The sequence below is a fragment of the Strix aluco genome, chromosome 9, assembly GCF_031877795.1.
Source record: "Strix aluco isolate bStrAlu1 chromosome 9, bStrAlu1.hap1, whole genome shotgun sequence".
Lineage (NCBI taxonomy): Eukaryota > Metazoa > Chordata > Aves > Strigiformes > Strigidae > Strix > Strix aluco.
In genome coordinates this window covers 26,172,031-26,186,469 of record NC_133939.1, presented here as the reverse complement: position 1 = coordinate 26,186,469, position 14,439 = coordinate 26,172,031, and the positions used below count along the sequence as shown (strand labels likewise).

General features: G+C 40.5%; 1 protein-coding gene across 1 annotated transcript; it reads right to left on the bottom strand.

The window, feature by feature from the left end:
- Positions 1-1,709: 1,709 nt before the first annotated feature.
- On the bottom strand, positions 1,710-13,280 carry LRRC31 (leucine rich repeat containing 31). The gene is made up of 9 exons (XM_074834602.1): positions 12,931-13,280; positions 11,542-11,691; positions 10,978-11,145; positions 8,317-8,484; positions 7,274-7,441; positions 6,338-6,505; positions 5,039-5,206; positions 3,718-3,885; positions 1,710-2,531 (listed from the first exon to the last, which is right to left on the bottom strand). The coding sequence occupies exons 1-9, from the start codon at positions 13,211-13,213 to the stop codon at positions 2,212-2,214; spliced, it is 1,761 nt and encodes a 586-aa protein (XP_074690703.1). The 5' UTR covers positions 13,214-13,280; the 3' UTR covers positions 1,710-2,211.
- Positions 13,281-14,439: the final 1,159 nt, after the last annotated feature.

The window sequence follows — 14,439 nt, the reverse complement described above, 5'->3', positions numbered from 1 at the left end:
AGAAGGGGATCATGAACAGCAAGTGGAGAAGGTTGCTAGCAGTGAGTCCGTGCTGTGCTCTGGAGCTATGAGGAACCCAACTATAACAAAGCACGAAACCCCAACACTAAAGCTCAGTTCAGTCAGTAAGATTACAACAGACAGTGGACATTGAACATGGGCCAGCTGCTTTACTGAATTAGAGAGGTTCAAGTGGGAAAGGAGTAATTCAGAGAGATTCTAACAGAACACATGAAGGATAAACTTCCCACTTGGACCAAAGGCAGATTTGAGGAGGGAAGTCACAGGAAGGCAAGTGATTAAGAGAAGTTGGTGTGCTGCTGTCAAACAGAGATCGTGATACTTCCACATTAGAATAACTCTCCTGGCTTAAGTCATTGCCTGAAAGTCTCTCTTGTTAGCCCTGTATGAAAGAGGGGCTCGTTGCTTCACTCCAAAGGTTGAGGATCTCTAGAAAATAACTGAACCCACACTGCAGCAATTCCCTGGTACCTCTGACAAAGACACTCCACCTCACATTTCTCAGAGCTGGGGGAACAAAGTGTGTTTTTCAACTGGAACTGAAACTGGAATCAGGAAGTCCATGGAGACCCTCACATGACATCATGGATTAAACGATCAAGAGGTATCAGCACAGCATGGTCAGCTGCTGGTTATAACCCTGACCAGCCAGAAGCTGATGTTGGAAGGGTCACTCAGACTGAAAGCTGAATATTGATGTCATCTGCATGGGAGAACTTGATGAGAGGGGTCCTAGCAAGTTAGGAAAGTGCTACTGAATGATCCTGTTGTGCCTCTCCTTCAGGAGATTGCTGCAGCATGTAGATATACTCAGAGCTAATTGAGCAGTACTTTATCCCTCAAGCTGTCTCAGGATTTCTCTAAGACTCCTCAGTGGGCAGATCTAATATCTTTACTTCCTAAAATACCTTACCAATGAATAATCCCACTGCAGTTTCTGAGCTCACATGTGGGTTAAGATGCTCCATGACATGAGCGACTGCCAGAATTTGGCTCTGTGTAAGCAAATACAACAAAATGCCAAATAAGAAATTATCAAATAAAAAAAGGAGGAGCCACTTACAGGTCCCAAGTTGGTACTTTTTCTAACAAGTCTTGGGCACAGAGCAGGGTGCTGTGCTCTTAGCTAGAAGCTGCCCTGTGGCTTTGAATAATAGACTTTGCTTATTTCCTTCATTTTTAGGGTAAGGATAAGAACACTCTCTTTGTCACAAGGTGTTGTGAAGGTTAATGGATTAATCCTGAATGCAGGAAGCATGAAGGCACTGCAGGGACTCCCACTGGCTTTCATATGCTCTAGATTGGACTCTGGAAGTTTGCTTTTTTTGCTGCATGTCATAGAAGGGTCTGTACAGAAAGCACAGTCTGGTTAAGGCTGAAACAGGTCAGGATGAGCAGGGGCATCCCTGAAGTATCCTGAAGTCTTTGCACAGCCTTATCCAGAACGCTTATAGATTGCTCTGTATCCAAAATCCTTGCTAAGGTAGCAGGACATTTCTCCGATTTAACTTACATTGCCCCCGAGACATGCAAAGACACCAATCAACTGTTTCTTACCTTGATTTTATGCTGACTCTGTACACAGGACTCATCTACACTATGAGATGGCACCAGGGGCCAGAGCAGGGGCAGAACAGCTCCTTCAGTGTTCTCCTTACTGGATTAATATATAATCCTGAGTTGTTGGGATGCTTTCCAAAACTCGCAATTATGTAGATTTAATGCATTCATAAAGAGGCAAAAGCTTTGGGGGAGAAGAAACTAAAATTTAAAACATAGAGGTTTCAAGTATATTCACATTAGAGGCATTTTCCTTACATACATGAGGCCACATTCACACTGCCCGCCCACTGGCATCCAGCACACACCCAGCCCCTTCCCTCTGTCAGCAAACCTGCAGAGCATCCATCTGAAATCATCCCGGCTCTTTTGACAGTAGTCATTGCAGTATTCACAACATGAAGGTTAAGTGTATACAATAGTGTAAGCACAGCCCAGAGAATCTGAAAGAATATGTTATTAAATGGAATGATCTATGCATGAAGAAGGTTAAATAACAGTTTTCTATAATTGTGGAACTATTTCAAGAGATGAGATTACTAAAAACTGGGCAGTCTTCTAAGTCAGCGACAAATAATACTTGGTTCATGTGCTGCTTGTGAAAGGCCTTCCAGAAACCTTCCACCTCCATCAACAGTCAAAACGAATGTTTCTTTTGTTGTCTTGATTAAAGCTTTCCAATCGTTTCCGCTGCGATTCTGAAAGGATCCATCTTTGCATCCCCAGCTCTGCCAAGGCAGGCAGCTTTGTCAGGGCTGCTAACAACTCGCTGAACCACGTCCCACAGTCACGGCAGGATGATGGGCGAAGGCTGACATCCAGCTCTGAGAGTTCTTTGAATATTGCTAAGCCTTGACAGAAAACGACCCACCCTTCGTCAGAGATGTTGTTATTATAACTCAAATCCAGTTTCTGTAATCTGGCGAGATGGCCATCCTGCGTCAGTAATGCTGCAAGAAATGACACACACAATCACAAATAATACATCCTAGCAATTGCTTTAAAAGCTTATAAGTAAGAAGAGTAGTATTTTAATACCATATTATTTAAGGCTTTTCAGCAGTCAAACAGCAAAATTCAACTCCTCTGCAACATAAAAATCACTTGCTGTTGAACTCAAAGTGTTTTATCACAGCTGAAGGAGTGCACAACATTTAAAACACAGGCAATTCCAAATGAACAGAAGTAACAGGTTAAAATTGCATAGCAACCTGAAAACCTTTGAGTCAGTTGGAAGGAAGTTAAATCAAGTGCCAATTAAAAGGGGCAGACAGGCTTTACAGGGAGATTTAGAAAGAGGAAAGCAAAACTAGATGAGGTTGCATGATTACAACAGCCACCTCTCACTGTGGGAGGGTAATGGGCTTAATATACCCTAAAGGGAACTGGGATCCTTAATGTATGATTGGCAAAGGAGACACCCATCAAGGGTGATGTTTGTAAAGTCAAAAATATTCAGGCTTCATCTCACCAGCCTTCAGATTACAGGGCCTTAATAGCTGTCACACAGCTATTGCCAAATCTCAGACACTCAAAACCCATGAGTCAGGGCCACAGAATCACAAGGATGATTATAAAATAAACAGGTTTTTAAAAGGATCCTAGAATTTATTCCTTCAGCAGGTTCCCATTTTCCAGTATTTCTCAGCAGCTGCTAAGAGGTGGGCAAAAATATTTGTTTTAATTCTCCCATAATAGTTTGACTCCAGAAACACACCTAATGGAGTGAGAGCTGGTAGTGCCTGTATTACTGGCTGTCAACATGAACATTTTCTATAAATTACTGAACCCAAAACCAGGAACCAAGCAAAATAACACTCCTCAGAGGCAGCTTTAAATATCTGATATTAAAAAGAGACTCAAAACCTACATTTGCTAAGTGCTGTCTTTTTGTATTAATAGATAAAGCTGCTAAAAGATTTTTTGCATTTTATCCTTTCAGCTTCTGCACTGTGTATGTACAGGACATCATCTTCAGCAAAATGAAAACCCTTTCTGGGAAGAAAACTGCTGTATTTTCCATCTTTTCATTTGATTTATGCAAAAACGTGCTCAGCCCATGGAACAAATCCCTCCTGAATTGTGGTCTAAATGCCCTGGCTCCTTGACTGCTAGGAAATACCATGTTATACGTACTCAGAAGAGCCAAATCTTCAGCCACCAAGTTACAGCTGCTCAGTCTTAACACTTGAATCTCCGTTGCAAGCTTTAGCACTCCCAAAAGCAGCTTTAGGTTCCCACCAACGCACTTATTCCAAGAAAGGTCTAATATCTCCAGTTCAGGAAGGTGAAGGGCAGCCTCAGCTGAAAAGATTAAGACCAGCAACTTCTGCTTACTAACAGAAAACAACATGGCCTCAACACACACCTCACCAGCAATTCACCTGTAAATAGGCTCCTAACAGGCTGCCTACTTGTGCTTAGAATGGCTTATTTTATCTTAATAAAAGTCACACAAAAGAATATAAGGAGGGCCTGCCTATAGAATCTTTAAGGACTCTGTGGAGGGGTTTCTTGTCTTTCTGTTTACATTATTGGCTTAACCTTGTCCCACTGAAGTCAATTTAATTTAACAGCTTGTTTTTAAACCATTTTATATCAATTTAAAGACAGCAATTTTTTGCTGTGAACTCACCATGCAAGGTGAAACGCTCTGTATTTTTTGACAACACCAATTTTCATGATGACATGCTTACATAATTGTAATGATATAAATATAGTACTCTTCCTGCAGGGACCTCAGATCAGTTTAGCTTGCTAAAGTCAGTCAAGTTTTACTACAGGCTTCAATGTCACTAGTAAACAGTACAAAATATAAGTGCACAATACACAGTAACTAACAGATCCCTCTGTACTTAGACTTCACGTGCCATATGGAACACCTATCGAAGGGACAGTGTAGCCACTAATCCACTGACATTTGCAGGAAGTAGGCAAAAGATGCTGAATTTACATATCCTGCATTAGACTGCACTTTCCTTCATGGCTGTGCAGTATCTTTTCCCCTGCTGCAGTCATTGTCTCAGTTCCTCTGTTGCCCCACGCTTAACTCTAGCCCAGAAAGTTTCTGTTGAAACTTTCACCTGCAATGAGGTGAAAAACCTTCAGTCAAAACTTTACCCCACTAAACTGCAAATGCAGTGTTACAACCACACTATAATTACAGCATAATACGAAATCATGTTTTCCTTTCTCTTCCAAGATTAGGGAGTATACACAAGCTCACTCTCAAAGGTCTAAAAGGACTTTATCCAGTCAGGTATAACGGGGGAAGACATACAACAGTCTTCCCTTGCAACCAGCTCCCCAAAAGCACTGGTTTCATCACAGGCTTTTTCACTCAGGACCTGTGGTATAATGTAACCATGATCTTTGGAGATCAGCCAAAGGAGAATGAAGTGCTTTGTCCCACAGGGATACACAGAAAATAGACACACTTTAAAAAAACCATTCCTACCTAGTGATGAAAACGACTCTTCACCTAAACCACAATTGCTGATGGCCACGGATTTCAACTTCGGTAAAAACCTGAGCCTGCCCAGAAGAGGATCAGATGAGATTCCTACATTTTTATTCGAGGATAAATTCAGCTCTTGAAGACTGGAGAGTAAAGGTATCACCTGGGCTATGAAAACATGAAATATTTATTAGACAGTCACCAATATAGAACAAATATGTAGTTGTATATTTGCCTGACATCATTTCTTTTCTTTATAAATCAATCCAAAAGTCAAGGCCAAGTTCTGACACTCAGATTTATGGTGAGTAATGTTTTAGTCCATAAATAGCCTTGTCATTTTCAGTAGGAATGTTTAGGAAATTAGGTATTACATGCTGTGTGGAAGGCTGTCAGAACACAGCTTCCTGTTGAAATTTTCTAGGTGAAGTAGGCATTTTAACATTAAATGAGATGGGGGTTATTTCCAAATGTCTTCACTGCTAACTGAAACTCCTTTATATTAATGTTATTATTCTCTATTAGTCAATAAATTAAAAATAAATCATGACTGATTACTAATAGTTAGCATTTCCCAATGCTTCAGCAGCAGCTTTTCAAGTTCTCTTTATCATGGAAACTAGGATGTAGGCAATATAGGCCTTGAGTCATGGGGGTTTTTTTGTTGTTATTGTTATTCTAGAGTAAAAAATAATGTCAAAAAGTTACAATAATGCACACAGAAAAAAAACCCTGTCTCACTGATTGAATGGGAAATGTCTTTTCCTTCCTAATAGCATTTATAAGTTGGATCAATTTAACCTGGAGACTGCAGTCTTCAGCTTTTCTATAAAGCATACAGCAGCAGCAGTGCAAGATGATCCAACATCACTCTCTACTCCATGTACAGTTCACCGAGGGAGTTTTAGGCAGTTACATTTACATGCAGATATGTGCTTTAGATCCATGACAATTTATACCAGTGGGGGAACTGTCCCTGGATATTTCCAAAATTACTGATTATCAAAAGAAAGCAGTGCTTGATGGCAGTTCCTATGTTCCCATCATGGGTCTGAATCATGGCGGATTCAGGTCCTTAGGTCCACATAGGATCAGACACTGAGATTTCCTTTGATTCAGCAAAAAAATCATTCCATATTGATCAAGAAAGCTATCCTCCACACTGTACTTCCCAAACTGCCTAATGAAAAAAGTACTGAGATCTGCTAGACTAGGTTAGGCAGAATCTCTTACGCCTTTGAGGTATTTTCCTGAGTCAAAACCTAGGATTCTTAATGGATTTCCTCAACATGTCCTTACATAAAATGGTCATGTCCTCTTCTGTTACACAGCACTGGTGGAGATCAAGGACTTCAAGATTTTTCAAGCTGGCCAAATGAGCTGTTGAATCTTTAAAGCCACCACCAATCTCTTTGTTACATGATATGTCTAGTTTTCTTAGTTCTGCAAGGTGCTGTAAAGCAGCGTCTGAAATGGAAAAGGAAGCATGCTGGTCACCAGCTGCTACAACAGCACAGGTCGTGGCTTTAGCATTTATTTACTTTAACATCAAAGTTTGCACAAGGTATTGCAGGCAAACCTCTTAGACTAAGCTTCAGCGTATAATTACAGCAGACATACAGTAATACCACAAAGCTTCCCCATCTATGCAACTCCATTCTTCTCTGAAAGAGCAGGTGAAGGTGAGGTCAGCTCCTCCCCCAGATCCATTCAATCCTCAACCTTTTGCTGAAATTACTACTGGATGTGCTAATTAGTGCCAGTTGTTTTGTCTTATGGATGAGACCTCCATTAGGGAGAGACACAAATCATAAGCCCATTTCATATGGCTTCACTGGACACTCATTAAGTGATAATGGTGAATTTGGAATTCCCTCTGAGAGCAGGATTACCTTGTTAAAAGTTAGCTAGCCTGCCTGTGCCCTTGCCTATCTTCTGTCTGGGGAGAGAGGACGCATGTCCAGAGAGCCACTAATCTACCCTAAGATGTGTCTCAGATAAATGGTGTGGAGGGTGACTCTCCCCACTGACTTTCACAGGCTCGAGCTCAGGGAAGATAAATGCTACTCCCACTGAAAGCCTCTGTAGTCTTTTATCAATCTTCAAACAGCAAATAACGATTGCCCATTAATACTGCCAAGCCATCAGCAAAATCCCACCTCATTGCCTTTCTTAAATGGTTTTCAGATGTACAATTTATTCAGAATGAAAGTCTTTCTGAACATAAAGTCTAACCTAAGCCCTGGAGGCTGTCTTGCTTTAATCCACACATGTGCAAGTTTAACTCTTTCAAGCCTGGCACATTTTTCAGATCCTGAGCAATAACCTTCACACTGCAGCCGATGTGTTTGTTGATAGAGAGATCTAATACTTCGAGGTTTGGGATCACATTTAGAATTTCAGCTGGGAAAAAAAAAGAAAACCAGAATTGGTAATTGTCTGGAATATATACAGATGAACCCCAGAAAAACATAGCATCATGACAAACAGGAAGAGGTAGGCTAGGTTTGCCTATATGTGTGGTTTAGACTTACTAAGTTGTTGTTCTACCTAAAAAATACAGCAAAACAAAGACTGGATAGGAATCAAGAAAATCTGTGAAATATCTATGAAAATATAGGTGAAAAAACACAGGGGAATAAAGAACAGGAATACAAAGAGAAAAAAAACTAATTAAAAGATATAGGACTGTATGTTGCATATGGGCCATCTCCTACAGTGGAGATGAGGGCACAGGGGCTTCTCTTTAGGGAGAAAATGTCTTTAAAAACACAGAATCAGATCAAAAGACCACACAGGATTAAGCTATAGTGAGCAGAGAGAGGGGAGGGGTGATCAGTGGTTGGCAGCTCAGCCTAAATTCCCATCCCTCAGGCCTTCTTTCCCATCCCATGGCTAACTACATATTCAGCTGCTTAATTTTAAGCAATCGGTGGTGGAAATTCTGGCACACATGAGTTGCTCAGGGTCTCAAAGGATCCAGCAGCCCTGAACCACTGAGGCAGACAGACTGTAGTTTAGATTGAGCTATTCTTCTTCTCAACCCTACCTCACATGATTAGAGAGAGCAACTTTACCTCACCTGATTAGAGAGAACAACTTTCTTCTTTGGAAGAAAGTCCATTAAATTCCAGCACTGTGTGGTAAATACTGTTATAATGCAGAGCCTGCATTAAATTAACTTTCCGCTAGCATTGAGCTCAATATAGCCATCATCTGAGTCAAACAAGTTACATTTTGTGAAGGCAGTCTCAGTCCAGCTGGACGGATACACATACCAAGGGATTCTCCATCCTTTGCCGTCAGGTTACAGTCTGTAATTTTCAGAAGTTTTAACTTGCATCCTTTCTGGAGTTTTTTTGTCAGGAGTGATAGTTTTCCACCTATGTTACTGTTCCATGATAAATCCAGTTCTTCCAGTTGAGAAACAACTTCAAATGCCTCTCCTGTAACAGAAGTCTAAGATGATTGATTCTGGGTATCAATTTCAGTGCAAGACAAAAATACAGGTTTGGAATATATTAAAGAGGAAGGTTAGCCACTTAATTCTCAAATTATTATATCCTGAATGGCTTGCCAGGAAAATTGGTGTATGCCATGAATTGTTGCTACTGCAGCAACGTTGTATAAATTCTCACCTTGTCTGAAGAGCAATACAGATCACAAGTCACAGTACACACAGACCTGAAATTTATTCAGGTTGCCAAATCCTCATCAGACTGTTTGACCATCGCTGTAGACCCATGCAAGGACCCAGAAAGTCTAGTCTATAGGGAAATCAATACAAGTGACAAGTCTGAATTTATTGTCCTGTGTAGTTCTGCTCTATTTTATTTGGCAAGCTTCCAACGTCCTCAGTACTGTGTCCACAGGGCATTTTGGAGAGGAGGAATTAAGTCCTCTCACAACTATTTCTGAAACATAAAAGTTTAATTTCTGAGAGGAACTTCTGACTCACTTCATAAGGAATCAAGATGAGCACTCTTTTGACCCAAACTAACTTTCCCATGATTTCAAGGCAGACAACACTGATTTTGATTACATTCAGAAAAATTAGCCTTGATGTACCTGCCAATGTGAATCTGACAAAGTTCTTTCTAATACTAACATCCCACTGCAAAATCCAGCCTCCTAACTTCCTTTGTAGAGTAGGGAGTCAGATGTATATTTGCATAAATTCATTCCCAAGAAAGATCAATTAATCAGACCATATGCAAATGCAATTTCAAAGTGTCATACATAAATTTTTGATCTAAAGTCTTGTCATCAACCTAATAATTGAAAATTGTATTTTAATAATAAAACCCTTTCATGTCTGTGTTTTCATAATTAATTCTTCACAAAAGATTTATAATAGAAAAATAATTATTTCTGTTCTTGTGAGTATCTAGGTTTGAGAGAGAAGGACATGTCTTAATTTTTATTTTTGCATTTATTTTAAATTATTGCTTCAGTCTTGAATACTGAGCAATGCTCTAGAGCTGAGAAGTGGATTTGCCTCTGCAGCATGGCCCGTTTCTGTTTGACATAGGGACTAGCATTCCAGACACATTTTCCACCCAGAAGACAAATAAAGGACTGTAACTCCAGGAATGGTTTCCTACCACCTCTCACAGTCACAGCTCTGAGCAATCACATAGGAGAGGTTGGTATTATGATCACATTTGAGGCACTTGATTTCTAAACAGAATGCATCGAGTCTACAAGCAGCCACTTTTCCACAGACAGATGTGGACATAGTAAAACAGGCAGTATTGGCCTAAATACACGTGCTGTTTTCAAAATCATAGGCAAAATCAACGCAAATTGACTGTTGCTATTCCATGTGTGTTGGGCATCACAATTTGACTGGAAATTTAAGTCGTATGATCAGTTTTGTGTCTGTCTCAGCAGAGGCTAAGCCAGAAGGGGGAAGGAAACAACACAGAAAAACCAGGCAGGATAAATCAATTGGAAAGATAACCAATAAAACTCAAGAGAAAAAAAGTATGAGAAAAGGGTTGGAAAAAGAATGAAATAAATTTGAAGAAATCTGATAGAAAATGAAACACAGATTTTACCCTGATCAGAAACAGACTGATTATTTTCACCAGCTTTTGTAGAGATGCATTTTTCTTCCCCAACAGATAGCATGATCACTTTTGAGCTACCACCATATATGTCATTGTATTTCTGAACCTTTCCTGGAAAAAGCCTGAATATGAACGACATAAACCCCAGCTTTATAACTCAGACTGGTTTTTAGAACTTGGCAAAATAAGCAGTAGTTTTTATAATTCCTAGTTGATTGAGTTTGCCCTTCTTTTAGACACGTATCACAGACCCACCCCAGAGTAAACTCCAGGCCCAGAGGTAAGTGACTCAGTGTCAGAACCTGAGTGCATAACACCACTTTAAAACCTTTAAATCTCATGCTTTGCAGAAAGCAGCATTGCAGGTATTCCAAGCAAAGAAGTAAGCAGAGGAATAAGCTTCTCCCAGACTTGAAAAAAGAAGTCATAAAGCTCTGAGGCAGCACTTCTGGTTTTAAGTCTCCTCCAAAAGACCATAACTTTTTTTGTGATGAGCACTCATCTGTCCTGGAGCATGAAGACCTAAGCTGACCCTATTATGACTGACTCTGCTTCAGTTCTTCTGTCTACCGTTAGATATTAAAGCTAGCCAAAAACCACCTAATCCAAATTGAAAACATGCTTTCCTGCTATTAGGACTGAATTCTGTTCCCTTCTGAATGTGAAAGCTTCATACGCTGAGGAATGGACTCGGCAGAGCTACCCAAATGTATAAGGTCACTCCTAAGTCCAAGTTCTTTCTACTGTTTCACAGCAGGAGTTTACATCACCCACTGTGGAAGCAGCGGGAATAGGATGCAGGAAGAGAGGAGATGGATTACATTAGACCCAAGCTGTCTGGAAGTAAATGTAAATTAAATTGTGTACCTAAGGAGGTGACATCCTCCGCTGTCAGCCTGCAGCTGTTAAGTCGAAGGACTTTTAACAGGTTCACATGATGAAGATGAACAGTGAGAGCATTCAGAGTTCCACCAACACAACCATTCCAGGACAGGCTGATCTCTTCCAGCTCTGGGAGAAATGGCAGTAAAGAAGCTGTTAAAAAGAAAAAAAAAAATGTATTCTATTTGCATATTGTCTGCACATCCTGGATGTCAATACGTCTTAATACAGAGATGCTGTCTACAACCAATGCAGCATTATAAAGCCATGACAATTTGTACCTCAGTTTTCTTATCTGTAGTTTGAGTGTAAGGACATTCATCATCTTCACCAACCTGTAGGATTTTTGTATTTTTATATATATTATATAATTTATGTAATTTATTAATTAACATTTCTCAGGGATCTGGGACCACCAGATGAAATGTTAAATAAAACCAGGCCTGTACAAAAGAAAGGGAAGGGAAAAGAGAAGAGAGAATAACTGAATAGGCAAATAAGAATTAAAGAAATTTATGAAGTGCCAAGTTGAATAAAATGTGTATTTACCCAGTTCTGTTACATCTGCTGCACTTAATGCACAATTATTTAGATCCAGATTCTTGCTGTTGGGTTTCTTTCCCAGTTTCTGCATGAACTGGTTAAATCTCTGCTCACCAGATGGTGACTCCGATTCAGAAATGAGATGTGAAAGTCCATCTGAGTAACAAAGAAATAGGGCCCTGGTTACCTCTGCTACTAACACAATGTGCAAGACCTGACTGCGGCTGCCGGGTGAAGATTTTAGGAAATTAACTAAATCTGTCAGTAAACTGGACTCTATTTTTGATCAATGTGGACCAATAACCCGAGTGATAAGATCACGACAAAGCTCCTTATGCAGAGAAAAGAATCTCCTCTTGCACATCTCCAAGCTACCTTATGCCAGTGGCTCTGGATGTTTGCACCAGCAGTTCAAGGACATGAAATTCATGCAAAACTCCGAACTGCAGCTTTTCTGCATGCACAAGTTGTATAGCCACCTCTGTGTGCTTGCACTGCAGCAATACAGTCTGTACTTGATCAGCTAGCACCGAGTGGCCCTCTTCACCAGTGTGGTGAACCTGCTGCTTCCTTCATGACAGCCCGTGTTCATTTTCAGAGTGTCTGTGTAAGGCAGTTCCTGCTTTTCTTGGCTTTGCAAAGCAACTCCCACTTACCTTCTTCTTCCACGCAGTTTGTGCAGCAAGGAAAACTGCATTTACATTCATTGCTAAACCCTTTAACAGATCAGTAATTTCACCTAATGCCTATAGCTGGAAAAAAGCAGCTAAAAATTACACAAAATAGCAATCCCACTCTCAGTAGCTGTCCTCTCACTGTTTCCCCAAACCTACCCAAAATTCTTAGGACAAAGGATGGGGTTCTAAGCCTCACCTTCCAGCTCCTTTTTAAAAATAGTCTCATTTTCTCTGGTGTGGATGTAAAGAGTATTCCTGTGTGCACAAAATAACATACATGATGAATTTCCATTCCCTTTCCCTCCCCCTCATCAGTGTCAAGTGGTAGAAAACATCTGCTCTTGTTGTCTTCAGATTGCTCTAGCAGCAGTGTGGACAGAGACCAATCTTAAATACAACAGGCCAAGCTACTGCTCAAAGCTTGGCTTTGAAAACAAATAAGCTCCGCAACTAATGAGCTGACTCCAGCATTGACCTCTCACACTGGAGATTAAGAGAGGGGTCACCCAAAAGCTTTATCCTTCCTCAGCAACATGGATCTCACTCCACGCTCGGCACCTATCAAACTGATAACATCCCAATCAGAAGCAAATCCTGGCTAAAGTATAAACTGTAGACAGCAAAATACAGGATTCTGGCTAGCAAGGAAAGCAACTGATTTTCTATGAAATTAAATTATATGCACATGTGCATGTATTTCATTATTGTATAACATTACCTTCAACAGAGAGATCTTGCTTCTCACTCTGATCATCAGCTCCAGAGTTGTTTATTTCTGTTTCTTCAACTTCCCTTCTGTCCTTCTTGCCTTCAGATTTCCCAAAGTCAAGGCCCCTGAAGAATTTTTTGATGGATGAAGGCTGCTCTTTTCTTTTTCCAGGAGAGGACCTCTTCCCTTGGAACTGTTTTATAACAAAGTCAAATGGGGAACTCCTCAGGATGTCCTCTTCATGCTTATCCTGGCAGCAATGAATGTCATCTTTCAGGGGATCAGCAGACATAGAAAGATTTAGTTTCAGTAATGTTTACTCTTGCTTATCTTCTTTCATAATGGCAGATTCACTGAGAATTTCCTACCATTCCCTCCACACTAATATCAGAAAAGCACTGTTTAGAAGACCAGACTCTGAACTCATTTTTCCTCCCTCAAAATAAACTGGGAACACTCAGTATTAGCACAGAAGACTCAGTGGTCCCAGTTCTCCATGGTACAAGTATCAGTCTCTGCTGCCTTGTTAACACAGACTGCCCCTAAGCCACCCCACCTGGCCACCAAGTGCTGAAGGGCTAACCTGATGCTTTCCCTGTCCTTTAATCCCCAGGTTCAGTTCACAGTCTTGTGGCCACATCAAAGAAGCAAGGCTGAGATGTCCCTGTTCTGAGGGGATGCCAGGTTAAGTGATTCTTCATGCCAAAAGCCAGTCCAGCAGTCAGGAAGGTGTGCAACAGGGAGTACAAGGACATTCTTGCCTGAACAATGTCACATGCTCCCAAGCTGAGGGTGGAACATGCAAATGAAACCCCATTAACCTTAGAGCAAAGCTGAAGTGATAGTGCAGAAAACAACCAGATATTGTAGCTATGAACACTGGGAGCATGATGCTGCTGGAAGGAAACAAACCCCCAAACAGCTTGTCTGGAACAGTTCAGTACTACAGTGACCTCAGTTTCAGTGACCAATTCACAGGTAAATTAAAGTTTGACTTTATAATTTATACACATGATTTCCTTATTTCTGTTCATACTACACAAGCTATAGCATCATCCAGTGATTCTGAGGCTGCTTTGTTTTTCTCTAAACATTAATTTAATGCTCTTTCTTTAGTTTTAATTCTAGCATTTGCCCACACACACATGTTTTTAATAGAGCAGTCATAAAAACTAAGCAGGCACTCATTGACTTTTGCTTTGTGAGGGCTATGGGGAGAAGATATGTATCAAGTCCTACTGTGTGCTTTCGGCTGCAGGGGGAATGGCTTGTGCTCAGACCTTGATCCTGTAATACACCGGAGCTCATGAAGGGATTTCTGTGCTCACACGGATTTCTCCTTCCCCAGTACAGAGCCACACAGAGAACTCATTCCACAATTTGCTGTCATCCACTGAGTGCATGAATTCAATCATTTTAATAACCTTTAGTTATACAGAATGTCACTAGCATCAACTTTCCAAAAAAGAGAATCACATGAAGAAGTATCAGAAATTTGCACAGATAGTTTTCATCTTA